This window comes from Emys orbicularis, chromosome 2 (genome assembly GCF_028017835.1).
Source record: "Emys orbicularis isolate rEmyOrb1 chromosome 2, rEmyOrb1.hap1, whole genome shotgun sequence".
Classification (NCBI taxonomy): domain Eukaryota; kingdom Metazoa; phylum Chordata; order Testudines; family Emydidae; genus Emys; species Emys orbicularis.
In genome coordinates this window covers 143,220,894-143,237,699 of record NC_088684.1, presented here as the reverse complement: position 1 = coordinate 143,237,699, position 16,806 = coordinate 143,220,894, and the positions used below count along the sequence as shown (strand labels likewise).

Genomic DNA, 16,806 nt, shown 5'->3' with positions numbered 1-16,806 from the left:
TTCTGGGGTGCATTTGGCCCCATGTAGCGTTAAGCAGAGCCTCCAACACCCTCCAAAGTGGCCATGGTTGGAGTCCAGCTTGCGGAGACACAGCAGGGGTTCCCCCCAGAATTGTGTTGGTGTCCACAAAGTGGGCAGCGATCAAGAGCTTTTATGAAGTTTCCATAGGCCTTTGTTGTTGCCACAGTGGTGGTGGGGGCAGAGGGATGCCATTTTCCAAGATGGCAGATGGGAGGGTGAGACTGTTTTCTGCCAGGACATGGGGTGCGAGGGATTTAGCGTCGTCCAGAAAGCGACTGACAGCGGCTGAAAGAGGGAAATGGCCCGGCCAGCTGGAGGATGCACATCCCCTCAGCTTGCAAAGCTTCTGTGGAGCCCAGAGTGGGAATTAAAGTGCAGTTGACATTTACCACCCTAGGGGTGAATTCCCCCCTCGTCCCCAGGCCTCTGTGGGTCAGGGAAGGGTAAATTCACTTCCTTGAACCATGGGAACCTGCTCTGAAAGTCCTGGCAGCCCAAGGCAGGGAGGGTCATTACAAGGAATGAGGGATACCAGAGGCTTAGCCACCCATTGCTTTGCATTTACAAGGGTCTTCAGGTACCCTGGTGTCAGCTCCGAAGCATTAGTGGCATCGGGTCATTAGCAGCCGTGACACTTAGCAAGTGTGCCTAGCCGGGCTGTAGATTTGAAGGTGCTAATGTGTCTGATCAGGGCCTAACGGTATTTAAACCCGGCAAATATTGTTTCTGTAACCTAGCAGAGGATGAACTTTCCATAGCCACAGACCGGGGCACACGTGGGCTACCAGGCAGTGTATATGGAGACGCTCTGGGGATGAAGTCATTGGGTGCAGAGACGATTACCCCCCCAGTCCCAGTGCAGTCTGCGTGATGCAACGGGTTTGTACAGGACTTGGGCAGCTTTTATTCTGCTTCCCTGTAATCCGGGGGTCTGGATGGAATCTGCAGTCATTGGTATCCACAGCTGCCCAGGTGAGAGGCCGCGTATCCTAGTGGGTAGGGCACTGGGCTGAGAGTCGAGGTTCTAATTCTGGCTCAGTCGCTGATTTATTGTGTGACCTTGGGCAAGTCGCTTCCCTCATCTGTGCCTCAGTTTCCCCCATCTTTACATTGGGGGTAATGATACTGACCTGCCTTTGAGGTCTGTGGATGAAAAGCCTTGTGGAAGGATGACATAGATACTCAATTTTTATTGTTTTTAATCATTTTGATGGATAATATCAATGTGTATTTTAAAGCATTTTTTTCTATTATCATGTCATATTTTCCCAGTTGCTCAAAGTTATGGGTTTTAAATATTTTATTTTTATCTATTTAAACGTTCACGGTTGTGGGAAATTACGGGACGGGGCGGGGTCAGACATGAATTATTTAATGACAGGTTGAGGTTGAGATTCAAAAAGTTAAAGCTTTATAATTGTTGAAACACAAACTGTTAACATCCCATGTCAGAATGTACAAAGCAAATAGTCTGAAATCAAATGGAGTCCTCGCCTTCCTTTGCCTGTTTTGCACATTTTGATTGTTATCGATAGGAATATTTTGTCGTGGGTATATGTGTGCACGGGGAAATAGATGTTTACCAACATTTATTGATAACAATCGAGTCCTTCCAAGCCTAACTGTGTGTGAGGAGGAGGAGGAGGAGACAGACAAATGAAGCAAAATTGTCCAAAGTGCAAGCCCCTTTGTACAGTACCTAGCGCAGTGGGGTCCGAGTCCGGTACTGGGGCCCCTAGATGCCACGGTGATACAAATAAATAATAATAAAGTGTGGCTGGTTCAAAACAGGGTGTATAACACAGAAGCTCCCGGCTCCCAGACATGTGATCAGTACACTGGGCCACACCCCCCCTTAGTGAGTTGCATTTCAAGCTCTTTTCGGGCATGGGTACCTGTCATTTTCATGTGTAAATTCCCAGCACTCTCTAAACCATATATTAAAACCTTTTAATTAAAAAAATTAATTAGGGAGATCTATGGATTAAAAAAGTGCTAGACAGAAGGGCCAGATATGACGGGCATTTATATACCACACTGATGAGTCGGGTGTGAATGGCTAGATAACTGTTATTATAAAGTCTGCTGTAGATTGCAGAAGGGTAAATCCAGAGTGACTCCGCTGGACTGGACGTTATCAAACAGGAATGAGGTTAGGATCAGGCCTTCTAAATTCTGCTCTTGGTTACCTAGAGTTGGATGGAGGGGTGCTATGTTGCCTAGTGGTTAGAACACTGGACTGGAACTCGAGCAACCTTGGTTTTAATCACAGCTTTACCCTGGCATGGTTATGACCTTGGACATGTACTGCCCCCATGCCTCAGTTTCCCCATCTGTAAAATGGAGACCATGATACTGACCTCCTTTGTAAAGTGCTTTGAGATCTACTGATGGAATGTGCTATAGAAGAGCTGGGGATGATGATTATTATGCTGCTGTAAATCTGGAGTGACTCCAGTGAAGTGGACAACGTTACACCAATATTAGCGAGGACAGAATCAGATCTTATAAACAAGGTCTCTGACACTGATGTAACTGGAGTCAGAATTTGGTTCATTGCTTTTCTGGGGCTCTTTAAACTACCTCTGGCTGTTGGGATGAACACAGAAGGAGCTATGCTTTCCTGCTGCTTCTCTGCAGCGGTGTAAATCCGGAGTTACGCCAGTGGAGTTAGCCAGGTGTAAAACTGATTTAAGCAGGTGCCCACCCTCGCCGAGCCAGATCCTCAGCTGGTTCAGATGAAGGCAAGCTCTTTAGAAATCTGCGACAGCTGCCCGACTGTCTTTTATTGCTGGCTCGGGCGGGGAGGGAGCGAGAGAACTGCCTGGTGCTTCGTGTGACCTGAAAGAAGTCGATACGGTCGAATCACTAGCAGAAAAACCACATCCCTCTCTTCCTCCTCCTCTCCACACGCACGCGTGCGCGTACACACACATATATACACACACACACACACACACACACACACACACACGGCGAAGCCTGCGAGGATTGGCTCGCCCGCCCCCTCGCTGAGGCGGGCAGGGGAGTGGGCATGCATATCACGTCCACAGTGTTTGTTTCATCGGGGTGGGGGGGGAAGCGAGCCGGAGCTCAGCGGTATGATAATGACTCTAGCGTCTGGCAGAAAGGAAAAAAGCCCCTGAATGCACCAGGGTGTCTGTAACCGAGCTTAAAGGAGAATGAAGCAAGATGGCTGCCTGGTAGTGGTGGATTCTCGCTGGAACTGACGAGGGCTGGGGGGGGATTTTTGTGCGGGGGTGGGCGATCGCTGGCAAGCTGAGAGAGGAAAGAGAATTAAAAGCAGAACAAGGTAAATACAGGCTCTGCCTTGTGTTTCGTTTCAATGCCCTTTAAATGCGAGAGTTGCCCTCCCCAGTCCAAGGGAATTCGATAGGGATTTTCTAATAGACAGTGTGTGTTTAAATAACACACAACATTCCCCCCCCGCCTTTCTACATGCAATTCCCTGGTAGCAGGAGGACTGTGGTACCTGGTGTTGCCAGGACCGGCTTGGCCTGAACTGCATTTTATTCTGACTTTTTTTTTTAATTCCCCTTGCAGGTGGAAATAAGGGACAGTAAAGAAGGTGGGACGCAGGAGCAAGTGCTGGCGACAAAGGTACCTTTCTTTTCTTGTTTAAAGACTGAGGACAAAGCCTGGAAGGGAATCTGCGGCGGGGGGTGGAATTGGCCAACCACTAGCGATAGCGAAGCATGTGTTGCGGTCTTTAAAAACCCAGGCGTCTCCAGCTTTACCCCTGCTGAATTGCAGATGCTTCTTCATCCATACATTTGCTGTTATTATTTTAAGCTGCGATGTTTTTGCAAGGGGGGAAGGAATCACTGCTTTTCAGCAGCTCCTCTCCTCTTGTGGTGCAGAAGCAAAAATAAATAAATATCGCCACAATCCCCTCTTCCCCCTTGTCTTTACAGGGGAGCAGCAGCCTCTCTCCCCTAGATCTGCTGAGTCCGGTGCAATTAACAAGAGAGACTAGACTCCCCCACTTTGAAGCAGGCATGACATCACCCTGATGTAACCATGACGACGGCAGCTGTCATACCTCACTAGGGTGGACCTGGAGAGTCTGTCTGAGCTGCCGTGACCCAAAACCACAACTCGGTTTCTCTACTTCTGGGGAAAAACATAATTACGAAGCGGAGGGGGCAGGCAAGGTTTCTTAGGTTTTGTCACTTGAGGTTTAAGGCCGGTTTCCACTCCGTGTTACGCTGATGTCAACCCAGCTGAAATCAATGGGGTTACTCCAGAGTTAGACCTGGTCCTGTACTCCGCTGCAGATCTGATGCCTGTGCCTTGGGAAAATACCTAGGAGTGGCTCACCATGGGGTTGCTATGGGGACAAAGTTTGGAGTGTGACACTGCAGCTTGCCTCGACGCTAATGCTCTGGGAAATGAGATGGGGGAAGAGGGAAGGTGAGCGAGCTGATTTCATTAGCGGTATCAGGAGCGTTACCTTGCAGGGACTGAGGCCGGGTCTACTCTAGAAAATTAGGTTGGTTTAACTCCATCGGTCGGGGGGTGAAAAATCCACACCCCTGAGTGGTGTTGTTAAGCTGACCTACGGTCCCCTGTAGACCGTGCGAGATTTGATAGAAGAATTCTTCCATCGACCTACCTACCGCCTCTCAGGGAGGTGGGTTACTTACACCAACAGGAGAACCCTTGCTGTTGGCGTGTATAGTGTTTAACTGAAACGTTACAGCGGCTCGACCAATGTGGTTCCGTTACTGTGTATTTGCCAGTCCCACGCAATGGGGTTTCCATCATTCCTCTGGGGAGACCACTCCACAGATCTTGCTGATAGGAAGATTTCCTGATATTCAGTCTGTGCTTTAGAAATAACGGGCAAGATCCTCCGCTGGTGTGAACCATTTTAGCTGCATTGCATCGACGAAACTACACTTTTGACACTAGCTAAGGGCCAGTCGTTGCTTATTTTGTTCTCTGATTAAATTTCCCGTTCCTCAGCTGTGTTGCACCCAGGAGCCAAGGGAGAGGAGTTGGATATGTATATCCTGGCTATTTCTAGGGCCACTTTCACTATGGTGTCTAAGGGCAAAGCAGCTCAAAAGAGGGGGTAAGGGGATATTGATTAAAGTTGGAGCTTCCAGCAACGCTGGGCGTGTTCCTAGCGTGCCCTATGTCTCGTGTTCTCACAATATAAAATATTGCCATTCGGAGCGCCCACGGTGCCTAGCAATGGGGAATCTGCCCATGGTTTGTTACATCAGCGCAAGATCCAAGTCCGGCCCTCGGGCTCCTTGAGGCGAAGTGCTGAGCACCTACAATTCCGTGGTTGCTGCAGGTGCCCGGTGCCTTTGGAAATCAGGCAGTTGGTTACGGTAGCTTCCCTTATACCCATTTGTAAATGACAACCGTCTCTGAGTTTGGGGGGTCCTGTGCAGAGAGGAAATGTAATGCTTGGAAACGCTACCGCTCCCAGTCGTGTAACTGGAGTGGTGCTTTGCAATTTTAAGTAAGGTTGTTCCCGGGGTCCCGATGGAGGGGATCCATGATCCGTAACCTGCTTGTTGCTGTTAGATGCGACCTAGCAAACAATGTGTCAGGTCCTCCTGCTTGATTCCCACTGGGCCTGATTCGGATCTTATATCAGTGACTGTGCAGGTGTTGCGTCATTGACATTAGAGGGTGAGATTTTTTGTAATTCAAAAGCACCTAAGAGAGTTAGGAGCCCACATCCCATTGACATTTAGTGGGTCTTGTGCTCCTAACTCACTTTGGCTGCTTTTGAAAATCCCATCCAGTGGTGTGAGTGAGCGTCAACGTCAATGGAGCTGTGCCAGTTTATGCTGGCTGAGGGTCTGGCCCATTGGATGCATGCACATTTTGCAGGTTCAGCCTCCTGCCAACCAGGTGAGCTGGAGGTTGCATCAGGGCCCTTGCCAGGGAAGGTACCAAATTGAGCAGCTGTTGTCATGCTAGCTTGGTAAACAAACAAGTCCTGACTGGAGTGCTAAGTCTTTGGTGGCACCTAATTAGCACTGATGATGTTTGTTTGCTTTACCAATGTGGATCCTTTATCACAGGTAATTAGGGAAAGGTCAGAGGGGGCAGTTTGCATTTGGAGTGGGGAGGATGGGGAACAAAAAAGACCCTGGCCTGCTGCCTGACCTCTTCCTTTCTTTTGTTTTTGGTGTGAAATGCCACGCCAGCGCAGGTACAAGGGGCAGATATTGTAGTAGCAGGGTTGCAAAGGGTGGGAAAGCAGGCAAATGAGATTTCTCCCTCCCCAAATTCAACCCCTTAACTTGCATTAACCAGATGAAATTCACCCCTCCCCCCTCCAAGTCGGCATTGATGAAGTTTTGGGGGGTGCAGAATGGAATCCATCCCAGCTGGTGGGCACATCGGCCAGACCCTTCCCGTTCCAGCTCCTGTGAGGGGCGCGGTGATGAATGGACAGTTCCAGCCATGGCGGCCACATCCCTTCCACCTCTCCCTCCCCTGTGCTGTACCCTCCAGAGCTCTAACAAAGCCCCCTTCTGCAACAGGGCACGGCCTCCCTTCTCAATCACCAGCCCTTGGGCAACGGAGGCGCCCCGGCCCCACCGCACTGGGGTCCTCAACGGGGTGGGTTCCATGCACCGAGGTGACACCTGCCATTTCGAGGCGGGGGGGGATGGGACGACAGTATTTTGAATCCAAAGCCAACCAAAAGGGGCCTGTGACCGCCATTTTTCTCCTCTGATATTCTCCACTCTTTGCCCGGAAGCATGGTAGCCGGATACCCTGCACCCAGTTATTCCCTGCATCCGTTTCCATTGATCTCTCGGTGGTTGGGATTTCCAGGGTGCGGTGGCACCAGTGGGTTTGTGCATCACCCCGCTCCCCGCCGGAGGCATGCCCTCAAACCCAGATTCACGAGCGGAAATGACTTTAGGTCTCAGCCCGGGTAACCACCTACCTGGACGGTTTGGCACGGTTCAGTGCCACCGTACGTCTTCGCTCAGGAGAGATCCATGCCTGGACTAATGGGGTTCTGGGTGGGTCGGGACTGAGGTTCATTGACAGGGTTGGGATGGAAGGCCCGGAGCTGGAATCGGGGGGGGGAGAGCTGATGGTTAGAACTGAGGGGCATTAATGTTAGCAGAATTGCATAGGGTGGCCGGGAACTGGAATAGTTGAGAAGGGAGGGGATTGAAGGGCATGGGCAGAGCTATATATACGCAGGACTGCGGGTCAGGATCGGGCTGCGTCTGGCACAGCAGAGGGACCTTCTATCAGGCTGGAGGTGCCTCAGGAGAGGTGGAGATGGTTTGCACGGTACTTGCCCGCTCTGACGTAGACCAGCGCCCTGCCAGTCCCTTGCTTCTGTACACCCTAAGTTCACTCCCAAATCTTAAAAACATATTTATACCCCTGTCTGTGACATTCATCTTATTTGTGCTTTGAGTTCACTGGAAGACACTTGACCGATGCCGTGTTATTGGTAAAGAGCCTTGCTTTTTCACTGTGCTCTGATCCAAGTGCAGTTGAAATCAAATGTGAAGAGGCTGGAGATGGGAAAGTCTGGGTCTAATCAGCTCGTCTATATTCCCTACCGATCGATGCTTGTACAAATGGTGGAACAGAACCCTCCCTGCCAAAGTTCAGCCATTGCTGCAGATCAGATCAGCTGGCTCCACCGGAAATGCTGTAACCAGGAAGGGATCTTTCCAAAATGGCCATTTCGCCCATCCCCAACATTGTTGGGAACCCAAGAAGGATGCTTAGCAGATGCCAGTTCTGCATGGAAGAAGATTGGCTGCATTGATTCCCAGTGTGCTGTCAGCATTGTTTTCTGAAAGGTATTCAGAATGAGACCTTGAGCAGAGACAATACTGCATTTTTGTTTGTTTAATCTAAAATGGTAGTTCTGTTTTTTGTAAAGTGTACCTTCTGCAGATCCATTCAGCTGCATCCCTTTAGTAGTAGTATTTCCTTTTTAAAACGAAATCAACTAGCTGGGAAATGTTCACCACTGAGATCTCAATTTCCAAAGCAGCCACATGAAGAAAAACAAACAAACATAAAAAGACGGGTTTATCGTAATAGTTCTAATTGCCTGCTGCATTCTTGTGCCTCCAATCAGTGCAGCATGCAAGGTATGAAATAATGTCTGGATGGCTTTTCCCCAGGGACCAAGCACAATTATGTACTGCTGATGTCATAGAGTGGGATCATGAGTCCCATCACTTTTGGTAAATTGCTACATTTCTTTTTCGGTTGGATTTCAGGTGCTCTGCAAGAGCATCTGTATGTTACGTGCAGTTGTCCATGTAGACTGTGATCTACTCAGGGCATGGAACACCCTTTCTTGTCTGTCTGGAAAGCAGCCAGGAGATTGCGGGTGCTGCTTCAAATAAATAATCATGAAAAGAAACAGCTGTGGGTTTCTTCTTCGGGGACAGATGTTGCGGGGAGGTGGGAGACTGTGAATCAAGTGATCCAGATTGCTGCAAGGACTTGCTCCCATCAGAGGATTTTGCAGTTGACTTCTTTAGGAGCAAGATTGGTCCCTCAGGGTCAGTCCAGAACCCTCTTGTAGCAATACATCCAGCCAGATCATGGAGCCGTATATCTCTGCATTAACGTGGTACAAGCTAGCTGTATCTGGTGGAGTTTGCAGGGCCATTCAGGAAGGTTGATGCCTACTCTTTAGATGGGCAGCTAAGAGACAGAGCCCCCACTCACTGGATCTGATGATTTGTGTGCAGTGGCTTTTTGTTGTCCCAGGTCTGAGAGGTGCAGAGTTCTGGTCCCCTTGAGGGGGATGGCAGCATCGCCTGCATATCCAGTCTGGCGGGGATGTATTTGCACTTGGCCCTTCATTTAACCTCGCTCTACGCAGTTCATCACATGCAGAGGTCTTTCAATCGGCCATGTCCTAAATAGCAGCATTTTGGGTGGGTGGGCAAGAGGTGTGTATTTATTAGGCACTCGGCTGCTACAGCGCCAGGTCCACACGCAGGATTTGCTACGCGGAATTCTCCGGCTTGGATTATAGAAAAGGTCAAATGACATCATCATGGTGGCATCGTCCAGGACTCAGGCTCTCAGGTGCTCCTGCAGTGCCAATAAATAAAACTAGTGCTCCCTTCTGGTTTTCAAGTCAATCAATCGTATACGTACTTACCTAGCTAGATATTATTGTTTATTGCTTGTACTCCATAGATCCTAGGAGCCGGAGTCATGGACAATGAGCCCGTAACACTAGGTGCGGTACAAACACAGAACAAAGAGCTGACAGCCCCTGCCCAGAGAGCTGGCAGTCTAAACGGAAGACAAGAGACAACAGGTGGAGACAGACTGACGAGCTGTTTCAGTTTGGTTTGAAATGGGCCAGGCAGGGACTCTTTACACATGTGCTTAAAAATTAGGAACGAAGTGCATCTGTGCTTGCGAGAGTGAGTGGGGGCTGAAAGGTACCACGGCCAACAATTGTGACTGGTTGTTGTTTGTCAAGCTCTCTGTTTGTACAGCACCTCGCACAATGGGAGCCTGGTCCGTGGTGCAACTGCAGCATAAATCATCATAAGCACAGCAGGTCTTTAGATCAACCCAACCCAACCCCCGATCGCTGCCTGTAGCTGATGTCACAACTTCTAAGGTCTTTATTAATCTGACGAGGGTAGGCTCTGACTTTTTCCCTTTAAATGCCTTCCCCAGCGAGGAGAGTTGAAATTTGCCGAGAGGTAGTTCTCTGCTCCCGTCTTGGCTCCTTCTGCGCTGGTTTCCCAAGCCCGTGACTCTGAGCAAACGCTGGGAGACACAGTGGTGGTTTGTGCCTATTTTTAGCCCATTTGGAGGGCCCCTTCATTCCCTGTCTGGAGACGCTGTCTCTTCGTGCAGTTGGCAGCCGGTGCTCCCGGCCGGATCACGCTGCCTGCCTGCACATGGCTTTTTTAGGTTTACAAACATTACAGCCTCGTGCGTGCATCACCCTGTGAGTCATCAGCCCCGTCACGATTGCAGGGCTCGCAGAACGAGGCGCCGGGGGAGGGAGGAGGCGGTGTGTGTGCCTTCGTTTGTGGGGGGGGTGGAAGGTGAGAAAGTGATGATGACCCGAATGAGAAGTCGGCTGGCCGCAGGAGAGAGTCGGGTACAGTCAGAACGGAGAGGGGACGTGTTAATAAGGAACCCGGAGAGGTGACGGCACTTCTGATCGGCGAACAGCAGCGGGGTTTGTAACTTCCGGACGCGCCACACATTTCTATGGCCAGTCTGTCCAACCCGACCCGGGAATCCCCCTTTGCTTGGATCCCTGCTCCTTTTTTGGGGGGGAAACATACAGTAGCACAGGCATGCTCGGAGCAGGGGAGGGTCAAGGGCAATCAACAATGGCTGGATTATTAACGTGATCCGCATGGCAGCCAAAGGATCCAAACCCTCTTTATTTCTATCCAGCGCCTGGGTTTTTTCTTTAAAAAACATTTAAAGGGACATTGTTGGGGGGAAGAGGATCTAGCGACAGGGTGGATTAAAACTCTCGCAGCCCGAATGGCCTTCAGTTTTGCTGCTGTTGCAGAAGTAGGGGAGAGGGGCAGGGAGGGAGGGTGTCTCCCCCGGCCCCCCAGATCTGTTCCTTTGCACCGAGCCCAGTTACAAAGGGGGCGGCAAAGCAGGACTCCGAAGGACTGGGGCTGCCTTGTTGGTGGGACATTCAGTGGCCTAACGCCATGGCCTGGCTTCGTTTACCGTCCCCATTTAGCTGCTGCTTTGAGAAGAGCAACAGTCCCTCCTCCCGACTGCAGCCTTAGGAGCGCGCCTTGTGCTGCGTGTGCTATTTTTAGCTGCTTGTCTCCGGGCGTCAGGGAGAAGCAGCCGTCGGATCTGTCTTCATCTGCATGCAAAGCTTTCTCTTGCGGCTTGGGGATCTGCGGCGGGAGGGGGGGGGGGGTGGAAGGCGGGACAGACCCAGGGGTTAGCAGGCTGGTTGAAACAAACCAGGTTCTGCCTTCTCTGGGATTGCCCCGTCCTCTCTCTTTTTTGCAGCCCCTGCTCTGCCTGCAGAATGTCCTGGCAGCCTTAATGGAAATATGTTAGCCATGGAGGAATGCAGAGCTCTGATTAGTTCCTTCTGCTCCATGCGCCTTGATTAAGGCCTCTTAGCTGCATTAACTCCTTTTAACTTGACTAGGCCCCTAAATCAGATGGGATGCAGGTCTCTTTGACAGCATGCTTGAATTATTGATGCGCTTGCAGCGTCCCGGATCCTATGACCAGGCGGAAAATGGCTGCGGAGGCCAGGCAGAGCTCAGATTTATTGGAGAAGGGCTGGAGGTGTGGGTGGAGGGGGATTAGAAATCCTCCTGGTTGCTCTCCTAACTGCAGAGCTGCCCCAGGCCACAGCACCGGCCCTCGGTTATCAAAGCTTTCTAGCGCACATACATCAATCCACGGGAGGAACTGTAGGGCTCGGTAACAAGATCTGCCGCGTTTCACCTCTAGGTCAGCTGTGAACTTGGCTGGCAGTGATTGAAAGCGTTTAACATCCGATGGCAGCTCTGTATGAGATCAGGTTTCCCCGCTCCAGCTCCGCATCCCAGAAGCCACCATCCCCCTTGGGGGCGGCTGCAGTGGAGAATTTGAGTTTACCACTGGGACAACGCTGCAGGCAGGATGGGGTGGGGGGTGCTGTAGTGTAGACAGAGCTCAGGTGGTAGCTGGTGTTCTAACCCCTGTGTCTGCTAGGCAGGGCCAGGAGACGCGGTGGTTAGAAAGCTGGTGGCCACTAGTACTACCCCTGGTGGGAAATGTTAAGGAGAAAGGATGAGTAAAATGACTTTAGTCGGCTCACACCTTGCATGGGCAATTACGTCTGAATAACTGGGCAGACGGATAGGGTTGATATAGGTACGTGTAATGTAAGGAACATCTTGAACTCTTTGCAGATAGATGCTGGACCATGGTCCCTCTGAGAGCTGGGAGGAGAACCCAGGAGTCCTGGCTGTCCGCCTGCTGCTCTAGTCACCAGAGTGCACACCCAAGAGTCCTGGCTCCCAGTTCCCCCCTGCCCTAATCACTAGACCACAGTGCCCAGCCAGAGCTGGATATAGAACCCAGTTTTCCTGATTGCACCGCCTCCCTGAACACGTGCTCCTTAGCCTCACATCTTTTACAGAAGAGCCCCGGTAAAAGAGGTGGGAATGGAACCCAGGGTCATTCCGTGCTTTCGCGGGCAAGTGTACCGCTGCACGCAGTGTGGTCACGAAGAGGTAGATAGAGAGATCTAGCAGAGTGTGAATTAACAACCCATTGGAGAAACTGCCGGACACAATAAGAAATGGACTCTCCCAAGAGTTATTGGTTGTGTGCTGTTGTCTACATGGCATGTGCCTGTTTCCATCCAGCCTGGAATGGGCCCCTGAAGTTCTTTAATTAAGAACCTCAGATCCAGGTGGCGAGATCTCAGTGCCATATGGCTAAGAGAGGAGGGATACCGTGGGGAAGCCGCACGGGGAGGTGTGGGAAGGACCTTCTGCTTTGGACCTTGTGGCCTGGGTTAATGGCCATTCATTATGTAGATACCCGGTGTGGATTCCCGGAGGTGCTACTCTCAGTGGAGGAGGGCATCATTTCCCTGACTGTGAGTATCAAAGGTGACATGGGCCATGCATAGTAATGAGATCACAACAGCTCTTAATCGCTGGCCATTCTCCTCCCTCATTTCAGCCAACGCACTGAGATCAACACTCTGCCCAGTCAAAGGGACCCTGAGCACAGTTAACTACCGCCTTTCTGCAGTCAACACCTGAGGTGGAAGGGCTCAGGTAAAGAACCTGCCGTGCTGGGGGACATGGGTACCGTGCAGCAGGTCCATGGCCGGGACCAAACCTGGGTCGATTTCGCAGTGTGTACGGAACGGGTCCCCATCTGGTGTCCCTGGGCACCGCTCCATTGAAGTCAGTAGGGTCAGATCCCCACTAGTGTAAATGGGTGTCTCTGCCCTGGAGTCAACGGGGGCGGATCCCCGGCTGGCATAAATGGGCGAAGCACCTCTACTGACATCAGCGGAGCTAGGCTCAAGTGCTTGGCCCCAGGGCTGAAGAACAGTTTGGAAATGTGATTGAAACCCGTTCAGTCCCGCGTCTCCTGCAAAGACCAAGCTGGCTTTTAAGGGCATCTGGGGACAAGTTGATTTTCTAACCAGGTCCCCAGTGGAGTTTTGACAACGTGGACAGAACCAGACCTCGTTAGAGAGAAGATCCCAAGACCAGAGTTAAGGTCCAGTTGAGCAGCGGCCAGGGACTCAAGGAGATGCAAGGGGATGAGTACGCAGCTCTGGAGACAAGAGGAGCTTCCAGGTGTGCAGTGCATTTCACCCCCCTGTGCTCGTTCTCTTGGTTGCAGAATGACACCTGACCGTGCAGTTGCTGGAGGAAGTCCTGGTGTCCCGGGGGATGGAAAGGCCACCCTAGTGGGAAGAGCTGAGCCAGTGGCAACAGGGACTCCCCTGGCAGCAAGCCATGGGCGAGAAGTTTCATCTTTCTGCTCCCTTGCCTGTGTGCGACATACGCCAGCTGTCACGTGCCTGCTCCATCTCATGCTTAGGTGGCTGCTCCTTCAAACCGTGCTTTAAGCCTCTCCTGAGGAACCAGGCTACTATCGGGACAGCTCATCAAGCAGCGACCCAAGGAGGCATCCTGGACCTAGTTTGAAGAGCAAAGATGGGAGGAAGCAGAACTTCCGCCTGCCCCAGAGCATTATGGGGGAACTAGCTCTGAAATGGCGCGCACTCCCTCCTCCACCTGAGCCTCATGTCTGCTGATACCTAGGTATTTCAGGAGCTGATCTGCACGTCCTGCCCCAATTCTATGGCAGTTTGGTGGCCAGTCCTTCACGGTCTGCAGGGAGAACGGAGACAGAATGGGAACTTTCTGGAGGGCACTGATAGTTCGCACTCAATTAAAAATACTCCAGTGGCTTGGACAGCTAACATGGGCTAAACACACCATGAACTCGAGGCCGGGGTCTGTTTTAAGGGCTGAGCAATCCTGACCGTGCAGTATCGGAGATTATGGCACAGCCTTTCTCCAGTTGTCCCAGAGGTTGGGACTGGAGCGGAGTGTGGTATGAAAGGGCAAGTCAGGTGTCCTGGATCACTGTTTGAGTGTTAATGGGTTAGCGGACGGGGGAAGAGGAGGTCAGTGATATTTGAATGGGTCCTTGTTTTTGTCTGTGAGGGAAAATGGTTAGCAACCCAAGCTTATCTACGTGGTCGTATTTTAATCCATCTGAATGGCAGAGACCCCTGTTTCCATGCTGTGCTTTTGCTGCGGGTAGAAATCAATAAGTTGAACTGCATTAGCCTATAGTGTGTACCTGAGTGGGTGTCCCTTTGAGTAGCTCTGTTGCTGTACATCTGAAGTGTCTGACTCCTGCTGCCATCACCTCCGATGGTGACACGATCTGATCTCAATCTAAGCAAGAGCTGGCTTGGGCGCTTGGACGGTCACTGGAAAGCTGCGGTGGTGCTGTTGACTCAGCAGATGTCAGCCTTTGCTCTGAGTCAGCCGATGTCCCCAGCTGGATGCTGTGCGGCAGGCCGCGGTGTCTTTTAGAAGAGAGGTATTTAAGTTTCCAGTTGAATAAGCCACTCGTCCTTGATCTTGTTGCTGTATGCTGTTTAAAGGCTGCTTCCATTCATCCCAGAGGTGGCTGATCATCCGTTTGCCACTGTGCCTCACTTGAAAGCTACTTCTCTCTCCCAGAACTTTAAACTGGGTGGCTCAGGCCTTGTAATGAAGAACTTTCCCCCTCAATGGCGCTGGTTCAGACCCAGCTCAGATCAGTTGTAACAAAAATCTGTTCCCATCTGGGGGCTCTTTTCTGATTTAGGCAGTTGAAGGATTCTCACCATCCCAACTAGCACATTTCTGGGAAGCTCAGCAGACGGGCCAAAGGTGGTGGTGCCGGGCAATCAGAAAAATCCTCTCTTGACTTGTAACTAAGGGCCACTGCCAGAGGAATTGCTAGCCATGTTCTGAGAAACCACTGCCAGGGAAATGTAGACTCCTGTGATGTCTTTGTTTTGGTCACTTTCTGGCTATTACCACCTGTTACAAGGAGGCTAATTCTTGACATGGCTATACTAGCAGCAGAGGGTTTGTGTCTATTGCATCATGTTAGCGTATAGTACCTTTCTCACAGTGACATGCTTCACCCTTCGTATGCTAGGGGAGCAAAGGACATCAGTCCCTGTTATTGACGGCTAGTTACTAGGTCGATGGCCCCACGGTAACGGGATTCCCAGCAGCAGCGGGGAAAGCCGCAGGGAGAGGATTGAAGCGTGTATGTTTTGGAGCTGACGTAGCTCTGTAGATTGGCTGTTGGACGGGTACAGTTATGGCTGAGTTAGATGACACATCTGGGGCTGCAATGGGTTTTTTAGGAGGGTTTGGTAGACAGTTGGGACGGTCAGGGGTCACCCGTAAGAAATCTTTGTTCGAAGGGTTGCGTTTCTGCCGGGGAATTCTGAGCACCAGTTGTATGGTCTGCCTAGCCCGTTCTGTGGTGAACCGCCCTTGGCATGAGTGGGATCACCCTCGTGAACAGTAATAATCGGAGATGAGCCATTAGCTAAACCTCTTCTGGCACTGGGGGAATCCAACTCTAGCATTCCCCAGATCTGAACTGGGCCAGCGAGAGAGAGATTTAGAATAAAGGTGGAAGAACTGAAGCAAACATGGTTTTCTCCTTACTGCGTCAGGGATGCGCCTGTCATGTCCCCTGTGAAATCAGGTAGAATCCTCCATCTGGGTTACAGCCTTAAACCCTGTATGGACCGAGTATAAGACAGTTACCCAAATCCCCTTGCTGTGGCAGTCAGGGTCCAGTGCAGTGTGTACTCTGAACTGTATTATCCGGGTGAATGCAGAGATGGCAGCTAAAATCCATACTTAGCCTTTATGATACTTCTCAGCCTGAAATCACTTCATGAACATTAACAAATTAATCCTTGCACTATCCCTCGGCGTGAGTACTTCTTCTTATTTGGGTTTTATCATCTTTCCCTTCTCCCTTATTTTTTATTCTGTACAGATGGCCCAAAATCAAAACCTTGGATTCAAACAGCCCTTTATTCACCCAATTTTTGTTAGGCCAGACGTGGGCCCTGGTTCAGCAAGGCACTTGGGTGTCTGTTTAACTTTGAGCACATGTTTAAAGTTAAGCACGTGCTCAAGAGCTTTCCTGCCTTATGGCCACAGTTACAGATAAACAAATAAGGGGGCAATCCAAGCCTTGTACTTTAGCTGATCAGCCATGAGGGTATGGAAGAAACTGGTCCACTATGACGTATTGCCCAGTTAGGTGCATTATGGGGGATTTTATGCCTTCCTCTGCAGAACTCTGGCATGAGAGCCAAGGTGGTGTACTAGATGAAGCCTTGTTCGGCTCTGGCAGAATTAGTCGTTTGAGTTTACATGGGCTACTGACTTTTGGTTGCCTCAGTCCGTCACAGGACACCATTGGCCTGCTTTTCACAGGTGCTGAGCATTTGCAGCTCCCATTGTCTGCAGCTGGTGCCCAACACTTCTGGAAGCCAGGCCCACCATGCGTGAAGTTGGGCACCCAAAAGCTTAGGCACTCAAACTAAAGGTCCCTTTGAAAACGTGGCTAGTACAACTTTTCCTCTGCTGAGCTCGGCCATTAACCATTGTAGCCCACCCGACAAGTGTGTCTACTTTGCAGAGAGGTTGGGGAGAAAATGAAATCACAGAGAGTTGGAGTGACTTTATCAAAGTCATGCAGGAAGTGTGT

At 50.7% G+C, this 16,806-nt stretch overlaps 1 protein-coding gene across 1 annotated transcript in view; it reads left to right on the top strand.

Moving 5' to 3' along the window:
• Positions 1-16,806, top strand: part of TET3 (tet methylcytosine dioxygenase 3) — a 162,678-nt gene that overhangs the window by 29,439 nt on the left and 116,433 nt on the right. Inside the window, exon 2 of the mRNA XM_065398757.1 lies at positions 3,586-3,642. Coding sequence (XP_065254829.1) covers positions 3,586-3,642 — 57 coding nt within the window. The remainder of the gene's footprint in view (positions 1-3,585; positions 3,643-16,806) is intronic.